The sequence below is a fragment of the Protopterus annectens genome, chromosome 7.part0 (genome assembly GCF_019279795.1).
Source record: "Protopterus annectens isolate FY-2018-M chromosome 7.part0, PAN1.0, whole genome shotgun sequence".
In the NCBI taxonomy this organism is placed as follows: domain Eukaryota; kingdom Metazoa; phylum Chordata; order Ceratodontiformes; family Protopteridae; genus Protopterus; species Protopterus annectens.
The window spans coordinates 1,098,739,118-1,098,753,231 of record NC_056739.1 but is presented as its reverse complement, the minus strand read 5'-3'; the positions used below and the strand labels follow the sequence as shown (position 1 = coordinate 1,098,753,231).

Here is a 14,114-nt window from a genome sequence, read left to right as displayed (position 1 = left end):
GGTGTAGCCTATGTTAAATCACCAATATCAAAGAACCCAACAGTGCAAAGTCCACCAATAATACCAAAAAGAACACTGTCGATGCCAGGAAATGCTTTTTACGATCTTTTTATTCCACAAATTCCAAGTACAGATTGAGCCTATGTTGCTGCTGTGCAAATGTAATCCATGGTAATTTTTGCTTGAAAGGCCACCGATGTGGAAACAGATCTGGTAGAGTGGGCTTTCACCTTAAAAGGGAGATCTTTGCCACTGGACGTATAAATGAATGAAATGCAGCTTGAAATCCAGTGTGAAAGTGGGTTTTGAGACTGATGAACCCTTTCTTGAATCTGAAAAGGAAATAAACAATTGGTCTGACCTGAAACTCTTGGTTCTATGAAGATAGAATCTCAGTTGTCTATGGACGTCAAGCTGATGAAATTTGTACTCTGCCTTGTCAGAAAAATTTGGGAAAAAGACCGGTAGTTCAATGTATTGATTAATATTAGCCTGAGAATAAACCTTAGGAACAAATGAAGGGTTGGTCCGTAAAGAAACCCTGTCTCTGTGACGTACCAAATAAGGAGACCTAATGGAGAGGGCTTGCAGTTCTGAGAACCTCCTTGCAGATGTAATGGCCACTAAAAATATGTTTTTTCACGAAAGGAATTTCAGATCACAAGTTGCTGAAGGTTCAAAGGGAGGGGAAGTTAGTTTTTGAAGGATAAAATTCAAATCCCAGGGTGCCACAGGGTCCATAATGGGACGTCTCAATAATGTGGCCCCTTTAAGAAAATCTCTGCACAATCTATGCACTATAAGGTTGGGATCATTAGCAAAATGGAAGGTAGAAATAGCTACCAGTTGAACCTTAATAGTAGCGGCTGAACCTTAATGAAACAGTTGTGTAAGAAACTCCAAAATGGCAGAGATGGGGGCTGTATAAGGATCAAGGTTTGTATAACGAGCCCAGAAGGAAAACCTTTTCCACTTACTGGAGTAAATCTTCCTAGTCGAAGGTTTGTGAGAAGAGGTCAGAATATGCACATCAGGAGAAAAGTCATGAAGCTTGACTAAGGATGGAATTGGAGCAGCCACTCTGTCAAATTGAGGGTGTGGAGAGAGGGATAGAACACCCCTGACATGTGCTTCAGTAAATCTGGGACTGGGTCCAGGGTCCAAGGTTCATCCACTAGGTCATGCCTGAGGAAGGGGAACCAAATCTGACGAGGCCAGTAAGGAGAAATGAGGATCATCTTGCTTCCCAAGGATTTTGCTTTCTGAATTACTTTTGATATCAGAGGAAAAGGTGGGAAGGCATAGAGAATTCTCGAGGGCCAATCATGAACGAGTGCGTCTCTGGGTGTCTCCCCCCTTTGGGGGAATCAGGGTGAAGTAGTTGCTGCATTTGGCATTCAGAGGGGTGGCAAAGAGATTGCAGCAAGGCTGACACCTTCTGCGAAAAATCTGTTCCACAATGTGTGGATTCAGAGACCACTCATGAGGCATAAGAATCGCCTTGCTGAGCCTGTCGGCTATCACGTTGTTTTTTCCCGGAATGTGTGTTGCGACCAGGAAATGTTGGGAAGACACTGCTCACTCCCACACTCAAAGGGCCTGTCTACATAGGGGGTAAGATTTAGTCCCTCCTCGTCTATGTACCATACACCAACATATTGTCAGAGTGAATCACAATCATCCCTAGAGGGAGAAAGCTGTGAAGATCTTGCAACCCCAGAAGCACTGCTCTCAACTCCAAGACGTTGATATGCAAATAAACCTAGTGCTCCTGTCACGTGCCTTGGACTGTTCTCCCTAGATAATGCCCCCCCCCACCCCACCCTATCTGGGAGGCATCCGTGGTCATGGTGATGACAGGGGGAGATGGAACAAATGGTCTGCCTGTGGTCAGATGGCTGGACTAGGTCCACCAGCTAAGATCCCGTTTGCACGATTCTGTTATCAGGATGGGGTGAGAAAGATGTAGTCACTGCAGAGACCACTGGGAAAAAAGTAACCACTGAAGACCCCTCATGTGCAGTCTGGCTAATGGGACTAATGTTATCATAGAGGCCATCGTCCCCAACAATTGAGTACAGTCTTTGCTTTTGCTTTCAGCTGTGGAAGTAGACTCCAAATTTGTTGCCTGAGATTCTGGTCTCTCTCTATGGGGAGGTAAGCCCTCATTGTGACTATTTATTTCAGCGCCAATGAAATTCACATGCTGAGAGGGCGATAATGCAGATTTTTGCCAGTTTATTTTAATTCCTAGCTTCAAGCAAGTCATAATGGTGGCGTCCCTGGCCTGTAATATCAGATGCCTGGTGGTGGCAGTCAGGAGCCAGTCATCCAGGTACGGAAACACTTGGAATCCATGGCGTCTCAAGTGAGCCGTTACCACTGTCATGCATTTGGTGAACACCCTGGGGGCTGTGGTGAGACCAAAGGGGATGGCGCAAAAATATAAGTTATGTTCTTACCATAACATTCCATGTTAGTTGTCTTCTCGCCTTCTTTCTTGCTGGATGGGTTCGGAGCCGATCCTCGGCTCCGACTCGGCCACTCTAAAAGCTCGAGAGTTGGTTCCACCGGCTCGAGGCTCCCCTTATATCCCACAATGCTAGGCGGTAATACCTCAGATCTTGTTTGTAAGCTAGGCCCAGCTAGGAGAAAATCCAGAAACACTGGAAAGGGGAAACCCACCTCTATAAGATGACAGAAGGAAGGTGACCTACAACCTGTTGAGGGAATATATACATAACACAGTATATACATATACCAATAGAGGTGGTAGGAAAAAAAGGTCACAATCAAACTCCTCTAGGTCTGTCCAGGCTAGGGGGAAGGAGGGTGGGGCTTAAGAAGAAGCGAGAAGAAGACAACTAACATGGAACGTTATGGTAAGAACATAACTTCTATATGTTAAGTTGTCCATCTCGCCTTCATTCTTGCTGGATGGGACCGTCCCTAGCACCTTGTCCCGGGTGGCCTATCGGAACAGACTCGAGTACAGTGGAACCAAAATTAGCTCTGTGTCTAGAAGCTAGGTCCAACTTATAATGAGAAATGAAAGTGTGAGGAGTAGCCCATGTAGCTGCTGCACAAATCGTATCAATAGGCAGCCTGACTTGGAAAGCTATAGAAGTAGCCAAAGCTCTAGTTGAATGAGCCTTAGGTTTGTTTGGTAACTTTTGATGCCTAATCTCATACACAAAAGAAATAAAGGATGTAAGCCATCTGGAGAGTGATACTTCCGAAACTGGAAGGCCCTTTCTGCCTTCTGCATAAGAGACAAACAGTTGGTCAGCCTTTCTGGTCTGTTTGGTCCTATCCAAATAATACCTTAAATTGCCGATGAACATCTAGCCAATGTAATTTTTGTTCAGACCTGTTAGAATAGTTAGGAAAAAACACAGGAAGGTCAATGTTTTGATTTAGATTTGCCTGAGAGGCTACTTTGGGTAAGAAGGATGGGTTGGTCCGTGGGATACCTATCCTTATGAAACAAAAGATAAGGGGATCGACTGCAGAGTGCATGAAGCTCCGAGACTCTTCTAGCCGAAGTAATGGCTACCAAAAAGAGTGTCTTCCAGGATAGCAATTTCATTGAACTCGAAGATGCAGGTTCAAAGGGGGGAAGAATCAAAAATGTGAAAACTAAGTTAAGGTCCCAAGGAGGAGGATTTCTGATAGGAGGCTTGAGAAGAAAAACTCCCTTCAAAAAGGCTTTACAAAGCTTGTGAGACATGATGGCAGAATCTGAGATTCCAACATGAAAGTTAGAAATAGCTGCCAATTGAACCTTAAGAGTAGAAGGAGACGAACCTGCGTGGAATAGTTCGGCTAAGAAATCAAGGACCGTTTGAATGGGAGCAGTGAAAGGATCTATGTCCCTTCCTTGTGCCCAATAGGAGAAACGTTTCCACTTACTAAGATAAATCTTCCGAGTGGAGGATTTATGGGAAGCTATTAAAATATCTCGAACTGAGTGAGATATTAGAGGAAGCCTGGCTAGGGTTGGAATTGGAGGAACCAAGCAGTGAGGTTCAGAGAGGGGAGGGAGCGATGCAACTGACCCGACTGATGGGTCAAAAGATCTGGAACTAGGTCCAGATGCCAGGGTTGCTCCAACAGAAAATGGTGCAGAAAGGGGAACCAAACCTGTCGCGGCCAGTAAGGGGCAATGAGGATCAAGGAAGCTTTCTGAGCGATGGCTTTCTGTATCACTTGAGAAATTAGTGGGAAGGGAGGAAATGCATACAGAAGTCCCCGGGCCAAACTTGGACTAGAGCGTCTCTGCTGGGATGGCGTGGTAGAGGAAAGAGGGTGAAATAATCTTTGCACTTGCTGTTTTGGGGAGTAGCAAAAAGGTCGCAGCAAGGCTGGCCCCACTTCAGAAAAAAAACTTTTCCAAGACTGAATTTTTCAGAGACCACTCGTGAGGCATGAGAATAGCTCTGCTCAATTTGTCCGCAATGAGATTGGACTTCCCGGGGATGTGCGTTGCTATCAGAAACCGCTGAGAAGAAATCGCCCATTGCCACAGTCTGAGTGCCTCTCGACACAGGGGATAGGATCTGGTTCCGCCTTGTTTGTTGATATACCACACTACAGACATGTTGCCCGTCTGGATTGCTATCGTTCCCATCGGAAGAGAGTCTTGAAGGGCTTGCAACGCTAAAAGCACTGCTCTCATCTCTACAACATTTATATGCAAGTGGCGTTCGTAAGGTTGCCATATGCCCTGGACTGTCCTGCCCTGATAATGCCCCCCCCACCCGATCAGGGAGGCGTCCGTTGTCAGAGTAGCAACCGGAGGGGGAGGGACAAAAGGTCTTCCTAAGAAGAGCTGGGGGGAAGAAATCCACCAAAGAAGATGATTCCTGCATGCATGTGTTATCACAATGGTGTGGGACATCGGAAGTTGTTGGTATGACCACTGTGTGAAGAGCATCCACTGCAAGATTCTCATGTGAAATCTGGCTAATAGAAGTAGAGGGATAGCAGCTGCCATAATTCCCAGTACTTTTAGGACTAATCTGACTTTGATTCTGTTGCTGTGGAAAAGAAGAGAGACTAGTTTGTGTATGTCTGCTATCCTTTGGTCTGTGAGTCTCGCAGACATGCTGACTGTGTCTAGATTTGCGCCTATGAAAGTAATAGCATGACAAGGCGACAAAACAGACTTTTCGCAATTTATTGAGATACCTAGCTTCAAATATGCGAAAAGTGTAGTCTCTGGCAAGTAGTAGAAGATGCTTGGTGGGAGCTGTAAGGAGCCAGTCGTCTAAGTATGGAAACGCCTGGAATCCTTGACGTCTCAGGTGAGAGGCAACCACTGCCATGCATTTGGTAAACACCGGGGGCTGTGGTGAGTCCAAAGGGCAGGGCTCTGAATTGAAAGTGACTGGTTCCCAGCCTGAAGCGGAGGAATCTCCTGGAGCGTCTGTTCATTTTTATATGATAGTACGCATCCTGGAGGTCTATAGAGCACATCCAGTTTTCCTTTCCCAATAGGGGTAGGATGGATTGCAACGTGACCATCCGAAATCTTGTTTTCTTGACAGACTTGTTCAAGATGCTGAGATCCAAAATGGGCCTCCAGTCCCCTGTTTTCTTTGGAACCAAAAAGAATTTGGAGTAGATTCCGGATCCTTGCTGGTCTGCTGGAACTGGCTGAATGGCTCTTTTTGCAAGCAACTTTGATATTTCTAACGCTGCTTGATCCCTTTGAGCGGGTGGAACATCTGGAAGGGACGTTTTTGATTGATTTGGAATGCGAAAGAACGGAATGGAATAGCCTTCGGAAATGATGGACTGTACCCACTTGTCTTGAGTTAGAGATCGCCAGGCTTCTGGGTACAGTGATAATCTTCCCCCAACTGCCTCCTAAGGTGGACAGTCGGGCAACACCTCAGGGATGCTGAAAGGGCTTATCGGAAAAGGTTTCTCGATTGCCCTGGTTCTCTGGACCCCCTGCCTCTAGGGCTATCGCCTAACATTATTGTTCCCCTCTGCCTCTAGAGGGGAACCGACTCTGTCGCCAGGCAAAGCCCCTTGAGATTGCTTATGGAACCACATGTTTCCACTTTTCTGGCCCTTGGGGTAAGGCCTAGAAGGAGTAGAAAAACAGACTCCGACGACAGAAAGAGTTTTGCCATCCGTCTCGCACCTTGTCAGGGTTTCTTTCACTTGAGGACCAAAAAGGGACGATCCATCAAACGGGGAATTAGTGAAAGACGCCTTAAAGGGATCCAAATTGCATAGCCGCATCCAGGCATGCCGGCGTAAGGCCACACCTGTACCTGCGGCTCTGCACGCTCCATCAGCCGCATATGAAAGAAGGCGCATGGAGGAGTTAGCTATCGAATTGAGGGTTGTCAGCTGAGCGTTCATCTTATCCTGAAAACCCGCAGCTGTTGGATCCTTTAACATCTCACTCGCTTCCTTGATCAAGTCTCTTTGAAGACGAGTGAAATGACAGAGGTAGTTCAGCGAATGCATTGAAAAGGTCGCTGACTAAAACATCCGCTTCCCGTACCTGTCCATAGACCTAGATTCCTTGTTAGGGGGATGGACAGGCACTGAAGGATCAGCTAGTTCCTTCTTGGTGGCAGAAGCTACCACCATAGCATCCACAGAAACTCCTTTAGTCAAAAATTGTTTGTCTGCTGGTGCTATAATAAACTTTGAAGGTCTCCTGGGGGTGGGGTCCACAGAGTCAGGAGCCGTCCAAGCCTTTTTTGCTACCACCTGCATAAGGGGATCAAAGGGAGGGGGGGGCGAGAGCCGAACGCCTCAAGATACACAGATTCATCCTCCGAAGGGTTAAGGGCTGGCCAATTCCCCCTCTGTTTTAAGATCTCCAGGATGTCTGCAAAGGAGACATCTTCAGAGGGGGAACCTTCAGAATCCTCTAAATCCGTGTCAGAGGTGACAGACTCAGGTGAGTCTATGGTCTTCCTCTTGCACTTTCTCTTCCTAGGGGGCTCTCCTGCCAATTCAGGAGAGGCCTCGGAAGAGGATGAAATCCCCACAGGGGATTCTTGAGGAGCTGGCTCTCTGCGGTCTGGGATGAGGGAGTGAGTAGAAATTACCTGAGGCACCGAGGAGGGAGGGGCGACGGAGCCGACTGTGGAGTTGAACCAGGTTCCAACACACTCCGCATGACCTCGAAAGCACCCCTGTCAGGCAGAGCCAGAGGTCTCCGCTCCGAAGAGCTGAAAACCTCCCTCGACACAGACAGTGATGGCTCCGAGGCCGATGTCGGAGCCGAACTCACCAGCGCCGAAACACCGAGAGGGAGAGCGGGGTCGGACAAGGGTCCGATGCCACTCACCCCCTCGGAGCCGACGAGGCAAGTCCAGCGCCGAGATTCCTCCAATGAAGAAAACGGAGCAGACGACGGCGCTGAAGACAATTGTATCGGCTCCGACGCTGCCACAGTCTCGGGTCCGAAACGCCCCGGCTCCGAACTCAAAGGAGTCGGAGGAGAAACATTTTGAGAAATAGGATTAAGCATCGACTGCTGAGTCGGGCTCTGAAGCATTTGGGCCAGTGCCTCGGACTTAAGAAGTCGACTCACTACCCTCTGAAGGTCATGGTCCGAAAGTCTCGACGACCTAGAGGAGTGAGATCTATGGCTCCGTTCAGACAGCAAGGGAGATGCTGGAGCCGAATGAACAGAGCCAAGAGACGGCGACCTAGACCTTTTCCTAGTTGTCGGTTCTGATAATTTTATCGGAGCAGACTCAGTGATTTCCAACACCTTGGCTCCGGCCGGAGCCGAGGGAACCGAAGAAATAAGAGTTCGAGTCTCATCGGCTCCAGCCGGAGCCGATGTTGTAGCAGACTTCGAAGCCTTAGGTGTCGACTCAGAAACTGGAGCCGACGACCTAGAAGGCTTGGAGGGTTTGCCCGAAGAAAGAGTCGGGGGACCCTCAAGCTTCAATAAGCCTCGTAATATAAGCTTATTTTTTCTTTCCTGCAGGACTCTAGGGCTGAAGCCATGGCATACAGCACAAGAGTCCTGCAGGTGTAAAGGTCCCAGGCAGTACACACAAGAAGTGTGACCGTCTGTCAGAGACATTTTCTGACAGCACGAGTCACACTTCTTGAAGCCTGAGACCTTTGAATCCTTAGACATTTTCAAGGAAAAAAGTGTAACCACCACACAACACAAACACATCGATTACACTATCCACTAAGGTTAACTAAAATTAAACTAATAAATTTAGTTTTTTTTTTTTTTTTAAATCCCTACAAACACATACACTCCACTAATAAAGGGGATGGAAGGGCCCGAAGGCTTAAGGAAAGAACTAATAAGTTCTTGAGGAAAAAAGGGTGGATAAACAGGTAGGAAAGGGTCAAAATCCACTCAACTAAGGGTAATAACGAGTAAAAACTAAATTAAAGGGGCTAAAATTAACTATAGACTAATCTATATGAACTGACCTGAAGCCGGTAGAAACAACACACCTCGATCGCTGTAGCGGCAAACGAGATCTGGGGTATTACCGCCTAGCATTGTGGGATATAAGGGGAGCCTCGAGCCGGTGGAACCAACTCTCGAGCTTTTAGAGTGGCCGAGTCGGAGCTGAGGATCGGCTCCGAACCCATCCAGCAAGAATGAAGGCGAGATGGACAACTTAACATCTGGTTATGACTGGCCCCAAGCCAGAAGCGTGAGTGACTCCTTGATGCTCTGTCCATTTTGATGTGGTACGCATCTTGGAGATCTATGGAGCACACCCAAACGTCTTTCCCTAACAACGGGAGTATCGAATGTAACATGACCATTCTGAACTTGGACTTCTCTACAGATTAGTTCAACTTTTTGAGATCCAAGATGGGTCTCAAGTCCCCTGTTTGTTTTGGCACCAAAAAGAATCTGGAGTAAGTCCCTAATCCTACTTAGTCCGCGGGGACAGGTTGGATGACTCTCTTCTAGCAACTTTTGGATTTCTACAGTTGCTGAGCCCCTGTAATTGGGTGGAACATCCAGGATTCTTCTGATCCAAGGAAAAGGGAAAAAGAAGGGAATACAGTATCCTCTGCACCTACTTGTCGTGAGTGAGATTGTGCCAGGCTTCTGGGTACAAGGATACATGTCCCCAACTGGCTCCAGAGACGCACCGTTGGGCCTCCTTTCAGGAGCACTGGTAGGGACGACCATGAAAGGAATCACAGTCTACCTGATTCTGCGGGCCTCCCCTGCCTCTAGGGCGTCTACCTTTATTTCCTCCTCTGCCTCTGGAGAAGGAATCACCCTGTGTTTCCTGGAAAAACCTCTGCGACTTCTTGAACCACATCTTTCCACCCCTCTGCCCTTTGGGATAGGGTCTAGAAGGAACGGAAAAATGGACTCCCACGGCAGACAGGGTTTTCGTTTCCTGTTCGCACCTGGTGAGTGTGTCCTTTACTTTAGGTCCAAACAACGAGGATCCATCAAGAGGGAGTTGGTAAATGTAGACTTAAAGGCCTCTGCAAAATTACACAAGCGCATCCAGGAGTGTCTTCCAAGAGAAACTCCTGAACCCGCTGCCCTACTCGTTCCATACACTGCATAAGATATCAGTCTCAAGGAGGAGTGGACAATAGAATTTAAGGTAGACATCTGAGCGTTAAGCTTATCAGATACTGCTTCAGAACATTACCTTGGAGAGTATCTTCCCAGCTCCTTCAGATCTCTCTGGAGCCTAGTGAAATGAGACAGGTATAATTCAGCGATCTGGGTGTAAATGCCGCTGAAGTAAAGACACGCTTCCCATACCTACCAATCATTTGAGACTCCTTGTTCAGTGGCTGGACAATGAAGGAAGTTTCAGCAAGTTCCCTTTTGGTGGCTGTTGCCACCACCATGGCATCTACTGGCACGCCTTTGGTGAGAAAATCTTTGTCCTGAGGTACTGATAAGAATTTATTAGGTCTTCTAGGAACTGTTTTCACAGTATCAGGAGATTCCCACACCTTTCGACTCACTAGATCCAAGAGTTTGTCGAAAGGTGGAGATACCAAAGAGGCACAAGTTTGAGACCCGAAAGCCTTCAGATACACAGACTTCATCAGAAAGGGAAGTGGTGGGCCAGCCGCCTCTATGTTTCACGATCTCAAGGATATCTGTGAAGGAGATATCAGACGACTTGGGGGACCCTCCTGACTCCTCAAGGTCAGTGTCTGAAGTAATGGACTCATCGGGGGAGTCAACCATGCTTCCTCTTACAAGCTTTCTTCCGAGGGGTCTCCTCAGAAGGATATTCCGGGGAGGTCACAGAAGACTGGGGGCACTCCTGAAGGGTTCCTGAGGCTGCGAGTCCCTGCTGTGTTGTTGGGTGAGAGAAGGTGCTGAGACTGAGGTTGTCGCTTTAGGGGGAAAAATGTTGGTGCCCCTAGTTGGAAGTGAAGACTTGGACACTCCACATCAGCTGGAAGGCCGACTCCCTATATACATACACACACACATATATATATATATATATATATATATATGTATGTATAAATATATATATATATATATATATATGTATGTATATATATATATATATACATATGTATGTATATATATATGTATGTATATATGTATATATATATATATATATACATACACACATATACATATATATATATATATATATATATATATATATATATATATATATATATATATATATACATACACACACACAAAACCTTTAGTTGTTGGGATAACCTTAAAATGTTGCTATTGAAATACTAAGATTCTTAATGTGTTAAATGTATATTACCTTGATGATTCAATGTATTCCTATCATTGCATAACAATATGTGAAGTTGAATTTCTTCTTTTCTATGCATATATTGCAAATACGCTAAATTAATAAACATTTTCTTTAAAAAAAACAGGAGATACTTGGTCATGTGGATTTGATAGTTTATGACATGGAAAGAAATTGTGGCAGAGATGTACACTTTTTACTTGTACCTATGCTCTGCTATTCTTGCCATTAGGCAAAACACGGGTAGAAGGCAAGAGCTTAGATACTTTCCCAGATTCAAATGAAATCTCAACAAGGTCTGAAGGATTTTTGTACAATTTATGAGAATCTGGGACTTTAAGAGTAGGGTTGCCACCTTGCATTGTGGCCAAAACTGGACCAATGCTACACCTCTCAACTCCCCTAACCTCATCCCTCCCCTTTCCACACCCACTTTCCACCCATGTCATGACATCACAGGTCAGGAGGAGGAGAAACATCCTCTATTGTGGTGGTGATTATTATTTTGTGGAAAAAGCATAGTAAATTTACTGATTTACTATGCTTTTCTGTAAAAAAGCACATAAACCAGCGAATACCAGAGTATAAACAGTATATTCTGGACTACCAATCAATCTGATTTCCAGATAGTTCGGGGGGGGTGTCAGGTGGCAGACACTCAAGTGTGAAACAAGAAAGTATTCTGTAAGCATCAACCACAGGAAGGATGGCTGCAGGCTAAGAACAAGTATCTTGTACTTCAGATACACGCTTGTCATTTTTACTTACAAGTTTACTTAGGAGAGGATCTGGCCTAATGTTGGTGACAATGAAAAAAATGATTTCATGCTTAAGCACAGATGTCAGCCCAAGCTGATTTTGCACTGAGATGCAGAGAAACAGAAATGAACAGACCTGCCAGCTTCAGCAATCGATAAAGTCACAAAAGTCAAAGGAAAAGAAACTTTATTAATGTATTCAGCCCTCTTCTACATCAATTTCTTGACCTTTTCCATTTCCAAAGACTGCCAAGATAATCTTTAGATTTTTTCTCTCTTAACTCAAGCCATTTTTCTGTGAGAAATGAAACCAAAGCTTTTTGTCTTCCGAACTTGGTAGCCTGCTTGAATTTTCATTCCCAGCTGTTGACACGGTGCTATGGGCCTAAACAAAAATAGTGGGAGCAGAATTCTTTAAGGGACAAAATAGCAATTTCTGATCAACTTAACCATCATTAATCAAATGAAGGGGGCGTGAAATCAGAAAAATATACAAGAGAGAGACTATAATGACCAAGAGGACAGAACTGCAACAATTTTTCTTCTAGCAAGCTGGAAGACATGCAGCAATCAAGCAAAGCAAGCTAAATGTAATATGATGATATATCCATATTTGATGGATATATCTTCAGTTAAAAAAAAAGTTTCATGCAGGCTCATGACAAATGTCACCTCACAATGTCTAGTCCCTATACCACCATTCACTGTGCACACATGTGCGCGCACACACACACACGTGTAGTAAAGAAAAATGAAAATATCAATCATATCTATAAGGCTACCATAATTCATACCTCCATTTATAGGGCCACCACGTTCCTCTAGCCGGCGATTAAGCTCCTCTTTAAAAGCCTGATTTCTGTACCGACGACCAGGTGTTAGTCCAACTAATGGTCGGTCAACTGGTCTGGCAACTTCAACTTCTTGAGTCATTTCAGCAAACCTCATAACAAGCTACAATATCAAAATATGTTACTCCATATAAATAAACACCTGACAATTTTTCAGAGAACACATAACATGATCAAACAGGAAAACACTGGCAAGGAATCAATAACGTATTAAAAAGGATTTGGCAATAAACTAGTTCACACAATTTTTTTCACCGCACAAGATTCACCATGTTTTCACTGAAGAGTTATGCTAAATGAAACTGATTTCTTTGCCATACTGTGCAACAGAGTGGATCAGGAAGAAAAATTAATACAGTCTGCTTATATTTTTGCAGCCTATCCGGGAAATTTACATTTTAAACAAAACTAGTTATCCTGACAAAAGAATGAATCAAACAAATAACATGGAAAAAGTACAGCTGTGTACACTTATCATAAATGTGGATGTTAGAGTGTATTCACTGTTGCAGTCATTACATTTGGGTTATCTGCCTGCAGGTAGCCCTCAGCCGGTCTGAATATCAAAGTCTTGGATCCCTGTGTCGAATGCGGTCTCTTCTTCCATGACGTCAGGTCATCAGGGGTATAAAACATGCAGCAGACGCAATTACATCAGTTTTTCTTGCCCCAGATGTCAGGTGCCCTCCATAATGGGAAGAAATTATATGTTGGGTTACACCTCCAAAAAAAAAAAACAAATACACCAGAAAGCTGAAATACACTAAACAAGTAGAAAGGTATAGCCAAGAGAAGCCAGGGGGCTGGAGGGAGGGTAACCAGGACTGCAATAGTGAATACACCAACATCTACATTTATGCTAAGTGTACACAACTGTACTATGTTCTTAGTGTTTCACTGTTGCAGTCATTACATTTGGGTTGATTCCCAAAGCTAAGTAAGGGAGGAGGAAGTTAGAGAGCATTACGACCAGCTATTAAGCAATGCAGGACTGCAGTGGCAAAACCAGCTCTGGATTTAGAAAAAAATAGACATGTGGTAATGCTTGGTGAAGGTATGTACAGAGCTCCAGGTAGCAGCTTCTTGGATGTCCCTGGTAGGGACACCTCTGAGAAAGGCTGTAGAGGTAGATGCAGCCCTGGTGGAATGTGATCTTATCCCCTTGTGGGGTAGGTTTTCCATGGTGTTTATAGCAGAAATGAATACAATGGGCTATCCACTTAGAAATGGTTTGCTTTGAAATGGCCTTCCCCACTTGCCCCTGCAGCAAAGCCGACTAGCAGCTGTTCAGATTTTGAGAGGCTTGGCTTAGTCCTGTCCAAATAAAATCTAAGTTGTCTGTGCACGTCCAAAGAGTGCAGTATTCATTCTCCTTTGTTCTGTGGATTAGGGAAAAAGTTAGGCAAATGAATGGACTGGTTAAGGGCCACACTTAATTCCACCTTGGGCATAAAGGAAGGATTGATCCTGAGAGACACCCTGTCTGCATGGAAGATGATGAAGGGTTCCACTGCCATGACCGCACTTATTCTTGCTGAAGTGATGGCTAGAAGGAAGGCTGTTTCCCAAGAAAGGAATTTCAACTCTGCAGTTGCAGCGGGCTCAAAAGGAGGTAGAGTGAGCTTTTCCAATACAAAGTTAAGGTCCCAGGCTGGAGTAGGGGCTCTCCTGGGTGGTCTTCAATTTTTGGATCCTCTGAGGAATTGTTTTAGCAGGGGGTGAGAGAAGAGGGGTTGTTCAATATTATAAATGTGCTGAAATGGCAG

The 14,114-nt window shown here is 45.1% G+C and overlaps 1 protein-coding gene across 1 annotated transcript in view; it reads right to left on the bottom strand.

The window, feature by feature from the left end:
- Positions 1 to 14,114, bottom strand: part of KIF23 (kinesin family member 23) — a 1,082,389-nt gene that overhangs the window by 402,612 nt on the left and 665,663 nt on the right. Inside the window, exon 16 of the mRNA XM_044076375.1 lies at positions 12,292 to 12,451. Coding sequence (XP_043932310.1) covers positions 12,292 to 12,451 — 160 coding nt within the window. The remainder of the gene's footprint in view (positions 1 to 12,291; positions 12,452 to 14,114) is intronic.